Source organism: Peromyscus eremicus, chromosome 13 (assembly GCF_949786415.1).
Source record: "Peromyscus eremicus chromosome 13, PerEre_H2_v1, whole genome shotgun sequence".
In the NCBI taxonomy this organism is placed as follows: domain Eukaryota; kingdom Metazoa; phylum Chordata; class Mammalia; order Rodentia; family Cricetidae; genus Peromyscus; species Peromyscus eremicus.
Window position 1 is genome coordinate 55,032,711 of NC_081429.1, and position 13,327 is coordinate 55,046,037.

At 39.2% G+C, this 13,327-nt stretch overlaps 1 protein-coding gene across 2 annotated transcripts in view; it reads left to right on the top strand.

The window, feature by feature from the left end:
* The window catches only part of Sf3b1 (splicing factor 3b subunit 1), a 47,313-nt gene extending 36,107 nt beyond the window's left edge, over nt 1-11,206 (top strand). For both annotated transcript variants that reach the window (XM_059278890.1, XM_059278891.1), the window contains 8 exons: nt 90-311; nt 772-954; nt 1,052-1,163; nt 2,831-2,951; nt 3,732-3,863; nt 6,583-6,855; nt 9,265-9,481; nt 10,732-11,206. In XM_059278890.1, the coding sequence (XP_059134873.1) occupies nt 90-311; nt 772-954; nt 1,052-1,163; nt 2,831-2,951; nt 3,732-3,863; nt 6,583-6,855; nt 9,265-9,481; nt 10,732-10,890 (1,419 nt within the window). In that variant the 3' untranslated portion in view covers nt 10,891-11,206. The remainder of the gene's footprint in view (nt 1-89; nt 312-771; nt 955-1,051; nt 1,164-2,830; nt 2,952-3,731; nt 3,864-6,582; nt 6,856-9,264; nt 9,482-10,731) is intronic.
* The last annotated feature ends 2,121 nt before the right edge of the window (nt 11,207-13,327 follow it).

Sequence of the window (13,327 nt, forward strand, 5' to 3'; positions counted from 1 at the left end):
GAGCTGCTCTCACTTTGAAAGTTTAGTAGGAAGTTTTATTTCCTTAGAAAAGTAATTCATTTAAAAGGGTTTTGTTTTTGTCTTTTTAGTTAGTCGACACCACTGTGGAGTTGGCAAACAAAGTGGGAGCAGCAGAAATTATATCTAGGATTGTGGATGATCTGAAAGATGAAGCTGAGCAATACAGGAAAATGGTGATGGAGACAATTGAGAAAATTATGGGCAACCTAGGTGCAGCAGACATTGATCATAAACTGGAAGAACAACTGATTGATGGCATTCTTTATGCTTTCCAAGAACAGACTACAGAGGTAATGGCTACTAATCATTTATTTCTGGTTTAAATTTTATTTTGTGTGCATGTGTGTGGGAGAAAATTAGAGGCAGCTTTCAGGGATCATTTCTCTCTTTCCACCATGTGTTTCCTGGGGGCAGGCTTGGGGGCAACTGTCAGCCAGGCCCATCACAGCTAATTATTGTGCCATGTTGCTGGTGACTTTCATATATGTAGAAAACCGTCCTTTTAAAGCAGGTATCCCTTAAAAGTAATTTAGGTTTGACATTTTAAGTACTAGTTTTCCTCAGTTTCAACAAATGTTCTTTTACCTTAGGTTTTTGGATTTGATTTAAAAACTAACAGGATGTTGGGTGGTTGGAGTAGATGGAATGTTATTTAACAATCAACTTTTCAGTTAAAACTAAATTCTGTATTTTCAGTGATTTTGTGTGTTTGTTTTTAAAAAAGTGTAACTTAGCTTTTTTCTCTTTTAGGATTCAGTAATGTTGAATGGCTTTGGCACAGTAGTTAATGCTCTTGGCAAACGAGTCAAACCGTACTTGCCTCAGATCTGTGGTACTGTTTTGTGGCGTTTAAATAACAAATCAGCAAAAGTTAGGCAACAAGCAGCTGACTTGATTTCCAGAACTGCTGTTGTTATGAAGACTTGTCAAGAGGTAACCTATCTAGTCTACCAGGTTTATATGTATATATTTTTTTCAATCCGGTAGCTTAATGGAGAAAGTAACATTTTAAATGTTTCTTTTGTTACAGGAAAAACTGATGGGGCACTTGGGTGTGGTGCTATATGAATATTTGGGTGAAGAATACCCTGAAGTATTGGGCAGCATTCTTGGAGCACTGAAGGCCATTGTAAATGTAATAGGTATGTGATGGCCTGATTATGTGAGAATTTGGCTTGTAATTTTCTTTGTATTTTGAAAGCAAAATATAGAGTGGTATTTAGGAGTTTGTTGATTTTTTTTTTTCTTTTTTCTTTTTTTGAGCACTTCAGGGTTGTCAGAGAATGTCACAAAGGTCTTCTTTTCCTATTTTATATTTATATTTTACTTAAAAATGTTAAAGGGGAAATTTAGGACTTACGAAGTATGGAAATGGTTACAGCACAAAGTGTGTGAGTTGCTGGGAGAGAGGACCTGATAGAACTAGTACATCCGCTAGAAAATGATCCAGCGTCTTCTGTACGGGGGTGGAGCGACCCTGAAGTTGTAATTGAGCTTTAGAAATGGTCTTTGTTTAGTCAGTCTTGTATATGGAAGTGTTTTGACAGTTGTTAGGATTTTTTGTTTGCAGTGAGTTCAAAGACAAGGTAAAGCAGCAACCTAGCCTGTCTTTTAGCCCTAAGTGAAGAAGATAGACCTATCAATCTTGGGTATGGAGGGGGAACTTTTTAGTCTTTTTCAGGAAGTAATGATAAAGCAAACAAAGGCATTCCTGTCTTTAAAATTTCAGTGTAGCTGGGCAGTAATGGCACACAACTTTAATCCCAGCACTTGGGAGGTAGGCAGATCTCTGGAGTTTAGGTCAGCCTGCTTTATGGTACCAGGATAGCTGGGGAAACCCTGTTTTGGGGGTGGGGGGGGCATATCTCGTATTTAAGCATAGTGTCGGAAGTAACTTCTGTGGGACTGAAGGGGTGGGAAAAGGCCAAGAGTTCCTAATACCTGGCGATGATAACCATTGTTTTCCCTGTTTTAGTAAGGAGTGTTTATGCAGTATAGATCTCTGAATGGTTGCCTTTACATATAATTCACAGTTGAGCCCAGTCTTGTACACTTTAAAGATACTGACCTGCCAACAGTCATTTAACCACGTGGAGGTCTCTGGTTTGTCAGAGTTGTAAACCGTGTTTTCTGGGAAACATGAGAAAAGCGACAGAGTCAGAGCAAGCAGTTCCAGTTAGAGCAAGAGCCCCTGCTGGCTGCCTTTCCCTCCCCCACTTCATAGGTTTAAATATCATCCAGGCACGCCCTGCACTTCAGCAAGACTGGAGATCTGTTTGGTTTTGCAGTTAAGGGGTTTCTGATTTGATTTACATGTCTGCTTTTGCTTGTTCTGTTGTCTTTGGTCAGAACATAGGCTGTTTCCATATTTAAATGTCAGTGTGCAAATAGTATTTTAAAACTAAATAAAAACTTTCTGTTATTGAGTAACCCTCATTCTTTTTGCTTTTTTTGAGACAGGGTTTCTCTTTTTAGCTTTGGAGCCTGTCCTGGATCTCACTTTGTAGACCAGGCTGGACTCAAACTCACAAAGATTCGCCTGCCTCTGCCTCCCGAGTGCTGGGATTAAAGGCGTGAGCCAGTACCGCCCAGTGTAACCCTCATTCTTTAAATCACTGATTTCTTTCATTTCTACATGTAATTAGAAGCTAATGTTTAAAAAATTCTAAATCTAATTTAATGAATCTGGGGCTTTTATCCATACGTAGCTTGTAAGTTTATATTTATGCATTGCATTGCACAGTAGAAGGAAAAATGAACAGAGGTTGCAGTTCATGTTGTAATAGTTCCTTTTTTTTCTGTCAAATAGGTATGCATAAGATGACACCACCAATTAAAGATCTCTTGCCTAGACTCACGCCCATCTTAAAGAACAGGCATGAAAAAGTACAAGAGAATTGTATCGACCTTGTTGGACGCATTGCTGACAGGTAAGCAGATTACTCCAACATTTTTAAGAAGTAGTAACAGTCTCATACTTTAGTAGACTGCTTAAACATTCTTATAGGCAGTATTTCTTTTTAGATTTAGCAGATTTGTATTCAGTGAGCAAGTTTTACTTAAAATTGCTTACCTAAGTGCAATATGGTCAGGTTATCCTAGATTAATATTTTCAGTCAAATTTCACTTTGGCTATTAATAAGAATCAGCAGTGTAGTTTTGTTGTTTTTTCGAGACAGGATTTCTCTGTGTGGCTCTGGCTGTCCTGGAACTTGTCCTATAGACCAGGCTGGCCTCGAACTCACAGAGATCCACCTGTCTCTGCCTCCTGAGTGCTGGGATTAAAGGCGTGCACCGCCACTGCCCGGCTTAGCAGTGTAGTTTTAAAACTGAGCCAGTTTTTCTTTCTTTTTGTTTAATTTTCTTTTGAGGCAAGGTCTGATTGTATCTCTGGCTGGCCTAGAACTAACTATATAGACCAGGTTGGCCTTGAACTTAGATCTGCCTCCAGAGTGCTGAGATTAGAGGTATGCACCACCACTTTTTTAGTTTTCATTTAATATTTAAGGAGAGTTAGTGGTGGTTTCAGAACTGAATATGCACATTTACTTTTTTTTAAACTTTCATTTGAGTAAGGGGTAAATCCTTATTTGCCATGTGTGAGGCCCTGGGCTTCCTCCCAGCACAACAAAAACAAAAAAATCAAAGCACCTTGATATCACAACAATGGTAACTCATTTAATTTTAATTTATTTTTTTTTTTTAACTAGGGGAGCTGAATATGTGTCTGCAAGAGAGTGGATGAGGATTTGCTTTGAGCTTTTAGAACTCTTAAAAGCTCACAAGAAAGCTATTCGAAGAGCTACTGTCAACACTTTTGGTTATATTGCAAAGGCCATTGGGTGAGTATTTTCACTTTTCTGATAGGTTATAACAAACCATTGTGTTGGAAAATGCTCTCATGTAGACATCTTTTGAGGCATTGAATAGTCAATCATTTGAAGAAAAAGTATTTCATTAACCACTGACCTGCTCTTCTCTATTTAAACTATTTCTTTGAACTCTCAATTGAACTAAAGTAGATAGAATGCTCTAAAGTTTCCCTACTGCAGTGTAGATATTCTTAGAGAGGGAAATAGGTCCATTTTCAGGGTACGTTCACTTTTTTGTTGGTCTTTTTTAGGATATTGTTTAATTTTTTTTCTTCTTTTTTGAGACAGGGTCTTTATGTAGTCCTGGTTGTCCTGGAACTCTTTGTAGACCAGGCCGGCCTCAAACTCAGAGGTCTGCCTCCCCAGTTCTGAGATTAAAGGCATATTAAGAGCCTGTGCCCCATGTCCAGCTAGGATATTGCTTAAAATATTGAGGGATGAGTACTCCACAGTCTTAGTCTCCATGGTGTCCGATTATGGGCCTCTGTTTTAGTTGCTCTTAACAATAAAAAAAAGCTTCTCTGGGGCTGGAAAGATGGCTCAGCAGTTAAAAGCACTGGCTACTGTTAGAGAAGAGCCAGCTTTGATTCCCAGCACCCACATGCCTTACAATCCACGAATGTAACTCCAGTGTCGGGGGATCTGCAGACACACATGTAGGTTACTCATACATACAAAAATAAACAAATATACTTTGAAAAGTTAAAAGCTTTTCTGATAAGGGTTGAGAAATGCACTGATTTATGGGTATAAAGATAAAAACTTAGGGGGCAGTTTATCATTTAACACAATGACAGTTATATCACACCCCTAATCCTCAAGATGTTGTGATTGTTTTGGAAGAGTGGGATATAAAGATTGTAAATGCCAGAGGTAGTAGACATCTGCAGCAAAAGAACACTTGTTGGACATGACAGCGTAGTTGCAGACAAGAACTTGGATGAGTTGTAACTGCACATGACCTGCACAAGATCAAGCCAGTCAAAACACTGGCATGGATCGGAGAGGGGTTCCTGAAGTCTCTCCCCTGTCTGAAGAGCTATTGGCAATTGATGACTTCCGGGGAGAGTGGGTGATAAGAGATGGGGCCCCTGTGAGGCTATACATGCTTCAGCACAATGTCTCTACCCATAAACAGAGCATTACATGATGGGGACTTAGTGGGTTTAAACGGTTTCTTTAGATTTATTTATTTTATGCCTATATGTATATGCATGTATTTACACATATACGTGCCTGATGCCTGTGGAGGTCTTAAGAGGGTGTTGGATCCCCAAGAACGTAAGGTATGGATGGTTGTGAGCCACCATGTGAGGGCTTGGAATCAAACCTGGGTCCTCTGGAAGAGCAGCCAGTGTTCTTAACCATTGAGCCATCTCTCCAGCCCTGACTCAGTGGATTTATAAAAGGAGCACATAAGGTTGGGAGGGCCAGTGGGGGAAGGGAGAGACGAGAGAGACCTTAGAAAGACAAGGGGGTTTGACCAAACTCAAGTTAGGCATGTATGAAATTCTCGACATCAAGGTTTTTTTCTTTGTATATTAAACTCACTTTAATTTTTTGTTGTCATTTAAAAATTTTATGTATATAAGTGCTTTGCCTGCACATAGGTCTGTATGCCACTTGTATACCTGGTACCCTCAGGTACCACAAGATAGTATTAGATTCATTGGAACTTGGAGTTAGAGAAGGTTGTGAGCTACCATGTGGGTGCTGAGAATCATACCCAGGTCCAGCAGCCAGTGCTCTTAACCTGATCTGATCTACCCATCCGGCTCCTCTTTTTATTTGATTTTACCTTTTTATTTTGGAGAATCTCACTGTGTAGTTCTGGCTGGCCTTTTTAACTTAAAGATTAGTCTGTCCCTGTCTTCCAAGTGGTAAGACTAAAGGTGTGGGCCAACATGCAGTATTTATATATAATTCATATCTTAATGTTCACTTTATGATAAACATGAGAGAGGGGTTAAATTTTATACGTTTGAGCATGGGAATCCAGGGTTTTGGATATTTTTGTTTTGGATATTCTGCTTGGCTTTGGAGTCCACCATTTAAATTTCTTTATATTTCAAAAGCCCCCCCCCCCCCAGTTTCCTCGGTAGCTTTGCATCTTTCCTGGAACTCACTTGGTAGCCCAGGCTGGCCTCGAACTCACAGAGATCCTCCTGGCTCTGCCTCCCGAGTGCTGGGATTAAAGGCTTGTACCACCACCGCCTAGCTTATATTTCAAAAGTTTAAAGAGTAAAAATTATATTTGAAAATGAGTCTACTTGAATTAACATTAAGAAAAATCTAGACAGGCAGGTGGATGTCTGTGAGTTCTAGGCCAGTCTGGTATACAGAGCTAGTTCCAGGACAGCCAGGACTACACAGAGAAACCTTGTCTTGAAAAACCAAAGCAAAGAAAGAAAAAGAAAAATCTGACAATTTGGAGCCTTTTTAAACTTTCTTTTTAATATTTTTATTTTATTTTTTGAGGTTATAATTATATCATTTTCTCCTTCCCTGTATGAAGCTCTTAGGTCAAAAGCCACACTTCTAGTGGTGAGAAAAGTACTACATTTTATCAGAACATTACTAATGTCCAGTGATACTCCATTCCATTCCATTGCAGTTTTTTTTTTCTCTGAGAACAAGTTTAATAATAGTATGATACCTTGCTGATGTATAATTTCTTGTTTCTTTTCAGCCCTCACGATGTACTGGCTACGCTTTTAAACAACCTCAAAGTTCAGGAAAGGCAGAACAGAGTGTGTACTACTGTAGCCATTGCCATTGTTGCGGAGACGTGCTCACCCTTCACAGTACTCCCTGCTTTAATGAATGAATACAGAGTTCCTGAACTCAATGTTCAAAATGGAGTGTTAAAATCACTCTCCTTCTTGTTTGAGTATATTGGTGAAATGGGAAAAGACTACATCTATGCTGTAACGCCTTTACTTGAGGATGCGTTAATGGATAGGTAAGTGACTAAAACTAAATGTAGAAAGATAATTAACTATGCTTCATGTTAGACTTTACTAAGATAACTTTTAAATGACCTATTTGTTGTATTGTTAGGGAAGAAACATTACTGTGATGGATTATTTCCCATAATAAGTATAATTTCTTTAATATTTGTTGTAGTGAGTTAGTCTCATTTCATATGTGTTAAGCTAAATACATTTTGAGGCACTTTTAAAAAACAATTAGGGGGAATAAAAGATGAACACGAGTTAATCTGTATGGCAGCGAAACCTGTAGTTTTGTTTTTGAGACAGTGTCTCAGGTCACCCAGGGTAGCTGAACATGACCTTAAACTTAGTTCCTCACTTCCTCTACCTCCAGAGTGTTGGAACTATAGACATGTACCACCAGGCTTGCTTGTATGGGGCGTCACACCTGCTTTGTAAGCCAGTACTCCACCACCTGAGCCAGAGCATAGTCTTTCCCTTGCAGGCCCCCAGTGTTCAGATGGCAGCTGTTAGTTCAGTGCTGCTTGTGAATTACTTGGTAAGAGTCCTGCCATTTTACTGTCTAGGTTGAGGTACAGAATTAATTGTACCCGACAAGATTTCTAAAGAAAGCATAGGGAGGTTCAAGTAGTTTCAGTGGCCGCCTAAGTTTTCAGCTGGTTACTTTTATGTACAGCTTAAATTACTCACTAAACTGGCCACGTTGCGCCTCCAACCTCTACTACAGAGGCTGATGCAGGAGGATTGAAAATTCCATGCCAACCTGCACAATATATTAAGACTGCCCTGTCTCAAAACAAAGTTGTGAAAATTGGGTAGAGTTGTAGTGTTCCTTTCATGCATGAGGTCCTGGGTTCAGTCCTCAGTATAGCAAAAGTCACTCAGTAACCTTCATAAAAGTCAACTTAAACTAACTAGTGTGGTACCAGAAAGTATAGATGTAATTATGAAGACACGTTAGTCATTTCAATTTGTAGAAGCCCACTTTTCTAGGACCAAACAAAAAAAGCAGTAAATGACCTTGCTTCTCTCTCACATTGCTTCTTCACGAGGCATGCCTGAACATTACAACCATTGAAATGTGTGATTTGAGGTTAAAAGTTGTGTTCTGATTTGGAGGAATTTTGTGTTTTTTTTTTTTTTGTTTGTTTGTTTTTCGAGACAGGGTTTCTCTGTGTAGCTTTGCGCCTTTTCCTGGAACTCACTTGGTAGCCCAGGCTGGTCTCGAACTCACAGAGATCCGCCTGCCTCTGCCTCCCGAGTGCTGGGATTAAAGGCATGCGCCACCACCGCCCGGCTGGAGGAATTTTGTGAAAAGTAAACTTGACTTGTCTCTTCATATATTGATTACAAATAAAACTGATAGTAGAATTGAAAAGTTTGGCAGAACTTTATGGTTTGGGGGTTGTTCATAAGAAAAACACTTGAATATTGCACTGCAAATAAATTTGAATTTTATATTCTCAGTTAATATATCAAATTCATTTTAGAACATTCCAGACTTTTGTCAGATGTACATTTTGTAATTTTCATGTATCAATAATTTCTTATGCTTTTACATTCTTTTTTTGTGATCTCAACTCTTAGAAAGTTTTTCTTCTTTTTTTTTTTCTTGTTTGTTTTTCAAGACAGTTGCCCTGGTTGTCTTGGAACTCACTTTGTAGATAAGGCTGGCTGTGAATTCAGAGATCCACCTGCCTCTGCCTCCTGAGTGCTATGACTAAAGGTGTGCAGCACCACTGCCTGGCTAAGGTTTTCATGTTTTAGTTGTAGAGGTCACAATATTTGTTGCTTCTATATTTATTTCAAAAATGTGCTTTGGGGATGGATATGCTCAAGATACATTGTATATAATTCTCAAGGAATTAATAAAAATTAAAAAGATGTATTCTTTGTAAGTTGAGGTAGGGGTAACTCAATTGAAAATGACTAAAAGAATACTCAGTTGGAAAACTTATTGAGAACTTCTGCTTTATTGTGGTAAATAAGTCAGATCATAAAAGCAACAGTGTTATAGTTAATATTTAATATATAGTTAATATTCAAAGGGTGATGGTTGTTAATAGCTTGGCAAAATGCATGAGCACTATTTTATTTCATGTACTCAGAATAGGTACAGAATGAATAGCACATTGATTTGTCATGAACACAAATTCAGGTACTATAAGAGATGAAAGTTCTTATTTGTGCGGATTTGAAAACCTGATTGGTTTTTCTCCTACGTTTAATTTTTGAATGAAAAATTTGAGAGTAACTTTAATTTTGATTTGTATGCTGGTATTGACTTACTATCATGTTTAAGGTTACAGAGTTTAAATGAGATATTGACTGTTAGTCAAATGTAATTTAGTTCCTAATATGCGAATGAATATTTCTCATACAATTAAGACTAACTTAAAGACTTTCCCCCGTTACAGGGACCTCGTGCACAGACAGACAGCTAGTGCAGTGGTACAACACATGTCTCTTGGTGTGTATGGGTTTGGCTGTGAAGACTCTCTGAATCACTTACTGAACTATGTATGGCCTAATGTGTTTGAGACATCTCCGCATGTAATCCAGGCAGTTATGGGAGCTCTGGAGGGCCTGAGGGTGGCCATTGGACCATGCAGAATGTTGCAGTACTGCTTACAGGTAGGCTACATGTGGGGTTTTGGTTGGTTGGTTGGTTTTATACAAGCTCACTCAAAAATCATTTAGTTTATTATGAAGTCAGTCACAACCTAATTGAAGGAGACCCTGCCGAGTAGGGGTTCCCTCCCAGCCCTGATTAGGCACAGACTGCACTCAAATACCTGTTTCCACAGAGAGCCTCTAGTAAGCAGTTCAAGTGGCTGTTTTCTGACTCAGACGAAAAAAGAGGAGCAAATGACCTTGCAGGTGTATCCACTCCCCCCTTTGGTTTTTCAAGACAAGATTTCTCTGTGTAGCCCTGGCTCTCCTGGAACTCACTCTGAAGGCCAGGCTGGCCTAGAACTCAGGGATCCACTTTGCCTCTGCCTCCCGAGTGCTGGGATTAAAGGTGTGCATCACCACCCGGCAGCAGGTGTAATTTTTTGTTACTTTTAAATTTTATTTTATGTGCATTGGTGTTTTGCCTGCACATATGTCTGTGTGAGATTGTCAGAAGCCCTGGAACTGGAGTTACAGACAGTTGTGAACTGACATGTGGGTGCTGGGGATTAAACTAGGATCCTCTGGGAGAGCAGCCAGTGCTCTTAACCACTGAGCCATCTCTCCAGCCCAGCGGGTGTGATTTTTAAGAAGAGGAAAAGGGGAGGTCTGTGTTAGAATGGCTAGGTTGAGGTGGTCTAGTTTGATTGGGCATGTTAGTTAGGTGAACCAAAGCGGGGCTTTTGATTGCTGGACTTGAACACTTTTATAGCTGGACCTTGGAGGTCTGCTTCAGGAGGAGGAAGTGGCCAGATAAGTGAAGAAACTTTGGGGACCAGTTTTAGGAATGGAATGGGGAAGGGCAAGGCCTGTTAGAGCCATGCTCAAGTGGGCTAATATCCTTTACTAATTACCATGTGGGAGACAGTTCTATATTGAGGTAGGAATTAATTTTGTGTTTACCCATTACAATTTTGTGCAGTTTCCAGATTTTTTTTCTTCCCTCTTCAAAGGAAGTACTTGTTTATTTTTTTTTGAGACAGGGCCTCACTCTGTAGCTCTGGTTGGCCTGGGACTCACTATGGACCAGGCTAGCCTTGGACTCCTAGATAGATCAACTACCTGCTTCTACCTCCTGAGTGCTAGGATTAAAGGTGTGTTCCATCACGCCAGCTATAACGAAATATTCCTAATCATGTTCTCACAGTGTGTAGTTGTATTAAAGTTGTATTCCTGAAAGTAGAAGTAACTCTACCTTTTAATTATTCTAGGGTCTCTTTCACCCAGCTCGGAAAGTCAGAGATGTGTATTGGAAAATTTACAACTCCATCTACATTGGCTCCCAGGATGCTCTCATAGCACATTACCCAAGAATCTACAATGACGATAAGAACACCTATATTCGATATGAACTTGACTATATCTTGTAATTTTATTGTGTGTCTAATACACAGCTGTTTCACACCTTAAACTTGCTTCGATCTGATGATATAAACTTGTAAACGTTGCAGATCAGTGTAGAGCTGGTCATAGGAGGGGGTAGAAATCCAGTAGCATGATTTTTAAATAACTTTTGTTTTTGACGTTAAACAGTAAACGCCAGTAGTGACCAAGGACACAGTGATTACACACACTATACTGGAGGGGTGTCATTTTTTATTCATCTTTATGAAGATTTAGAATTCATTCCTTGTGTTTAAAGGGAATGTTTAATTGAGAAATAAACATTCGTGTACAAAATGCTAATTTGTGTGTGTTTTTGAATATAACTTGTAAAATGCAGAATTTTGGTAAAGTATTGGTTTGTGTAGAATAGTGGCCTAATTTCAGTTTCTGTCACCTGGTTTATTATGGAACATAGCAGAACACATTATAAAGTGATGGTCTCCTTGTCAAGTCCAATGTTTATTGATGACGAGAAGAGTACCTTTGGGCTGCTCCCCTCAGTGTAGCGCAACCATTCCATCACCATAGAAAAGTAGTGCTTTGAACTGTCGTGAATATTATTTTGTACTTACATAGCACCTTTCACCTCTTGATTTCTCAAAATGCTTTATGAATGAGCAGAAAGGGTTTATTTTAAGTCATGTCCAACTCTTAATGGGCCTGTGTTTAGGAAGTGGAAAAGCTGTCTATACTTCAAAAGTGTGTTCTTCCCGTTGGGAGTGATGCTAAGAAATGCTAGTATAGTAACAACAGTCTTTGAACTTTTGTGGTAGGCCACTAATCCGTTTATTCAGTAAGCAGCTATTAATACTTGCCGCATGCTAGCCACTGTCCTTAGATGCAGGGGCTGCAAAGGTGCATATGACCTAGCTTTTGCCTTTTGAAACCAGTATAATGGAAAAGGGGGCATGCGCCGAGTCCTTACGTACCAGGGTGCTGTGCAATGGTAGAAGCAAAAATGCTTGAATTTGCTTAGTTTGTAGCAATCAGATAATACATGAGTCTAAATGTGCAGCATAAGCCAAAATGCCCCTCCAGTTCTAGAACCAAGCATTAAGGCTCTCCTTTAATGTTTTGGGGCAGTGAATGAATCGGTTTTCTTTCATTATTTTATGCTCCAAATTTCTTATTTTTAAGCCTTTTCTCCCCATCAGTGTTTTGTCTCCCTGTTTGTACTTGTGTGGATTCTAAAGGGAAAGAAATTCTGCCGTCGTCAGTGTGACTAGCCTGTGACTCTGCTACTCTCAAACTTCACGGCGCACTAGGTAGTTTGTGCTCCTCTTAACAAAGGAGTCTCTGGCGGGATCTTAGAGGAGAAACACCTTCTGCTTTGCTTTTATAAAATTGATACTGAGCATTGAATGTTCCCAGGCAGGACACGGTTCCTTGTTCCTTGTATGTGGTCTGACTTGTTGACAATGTATATCATTGTCTAGTAAAATCAACCGTCAATTTCCAAACCACTTTTTTGTTCTTAGGATTTTTCTAGCCATCCCCTATGCACTTTTAAATATTGCTGTTTTGTATAGTTGATTTCAAATAACCCTTGGTGATTTTTAATCTTGAGAATTGAATACAGTTCTCAAAGTTAAAATTTGATTTTAAACCATTCTTGGGAAAATTTAATGTATTATCAGTTAAAATATTTAACATAGCTTAAGTTTGTTTATCTCCTTGCTATTTATGGAAAATAAGCTTTGCATTAGAAATGCAGATGAGAGGAGACTGCTTACCCCTTGAGTGACATTTTCCTGATGGAGGTCATTTAAGGATGGATAAGGGGGGGGAAAATGCTAAAGGCTCTGACCTCAAGATTTTGACCAAATAGACCTCTGATTTTTGGATTGTTTAATGCTCTTGTTAATAAGAAAAGCATTTTGTGATAAACCCTTGTGAAAGATGTTATGTGAAGTTTTAGCTCTTCTCAGAGACCTTTAGCACTTGGTTTTGATGTTTCTTAAGGCAAAATTTAGGCAGGAAGAATTAATGTTCTTACGGGGAAAGAGGGTGGGTTTTTCTCTGGGCTTTCCCCCATGGGCCATTGCCCTCTGATGGAATTGATTTCTTTGGCTGTTTGATTTTTTTTTTTTTATATTGTATTTTTAAAATTTGTTGTATGGTGCCCTATGAGCATCACATACCACCAGATAAATAAAATTTATTATATTTAAAGTCTTAGTATACCAGTTCTCAGTTGTACTATGTATGCTCTGTTGTGGTTTACTATTTTAATTAGATAGAGCTCCTTGGGTTGCTGGCCAAACAACTGAAGTTAAATGCTAGGACATGGTTTTCTTCATGAAATTAGGAACTGAGGTGGGCACGGTGACACAGGCCTCTTCCCAACACTTGAGGCAGAGGCAGGAGGGGTTGCAAGTTTCCCTATCTGGGGGTATATAAGACTGCCAGAAAGCCAACAAA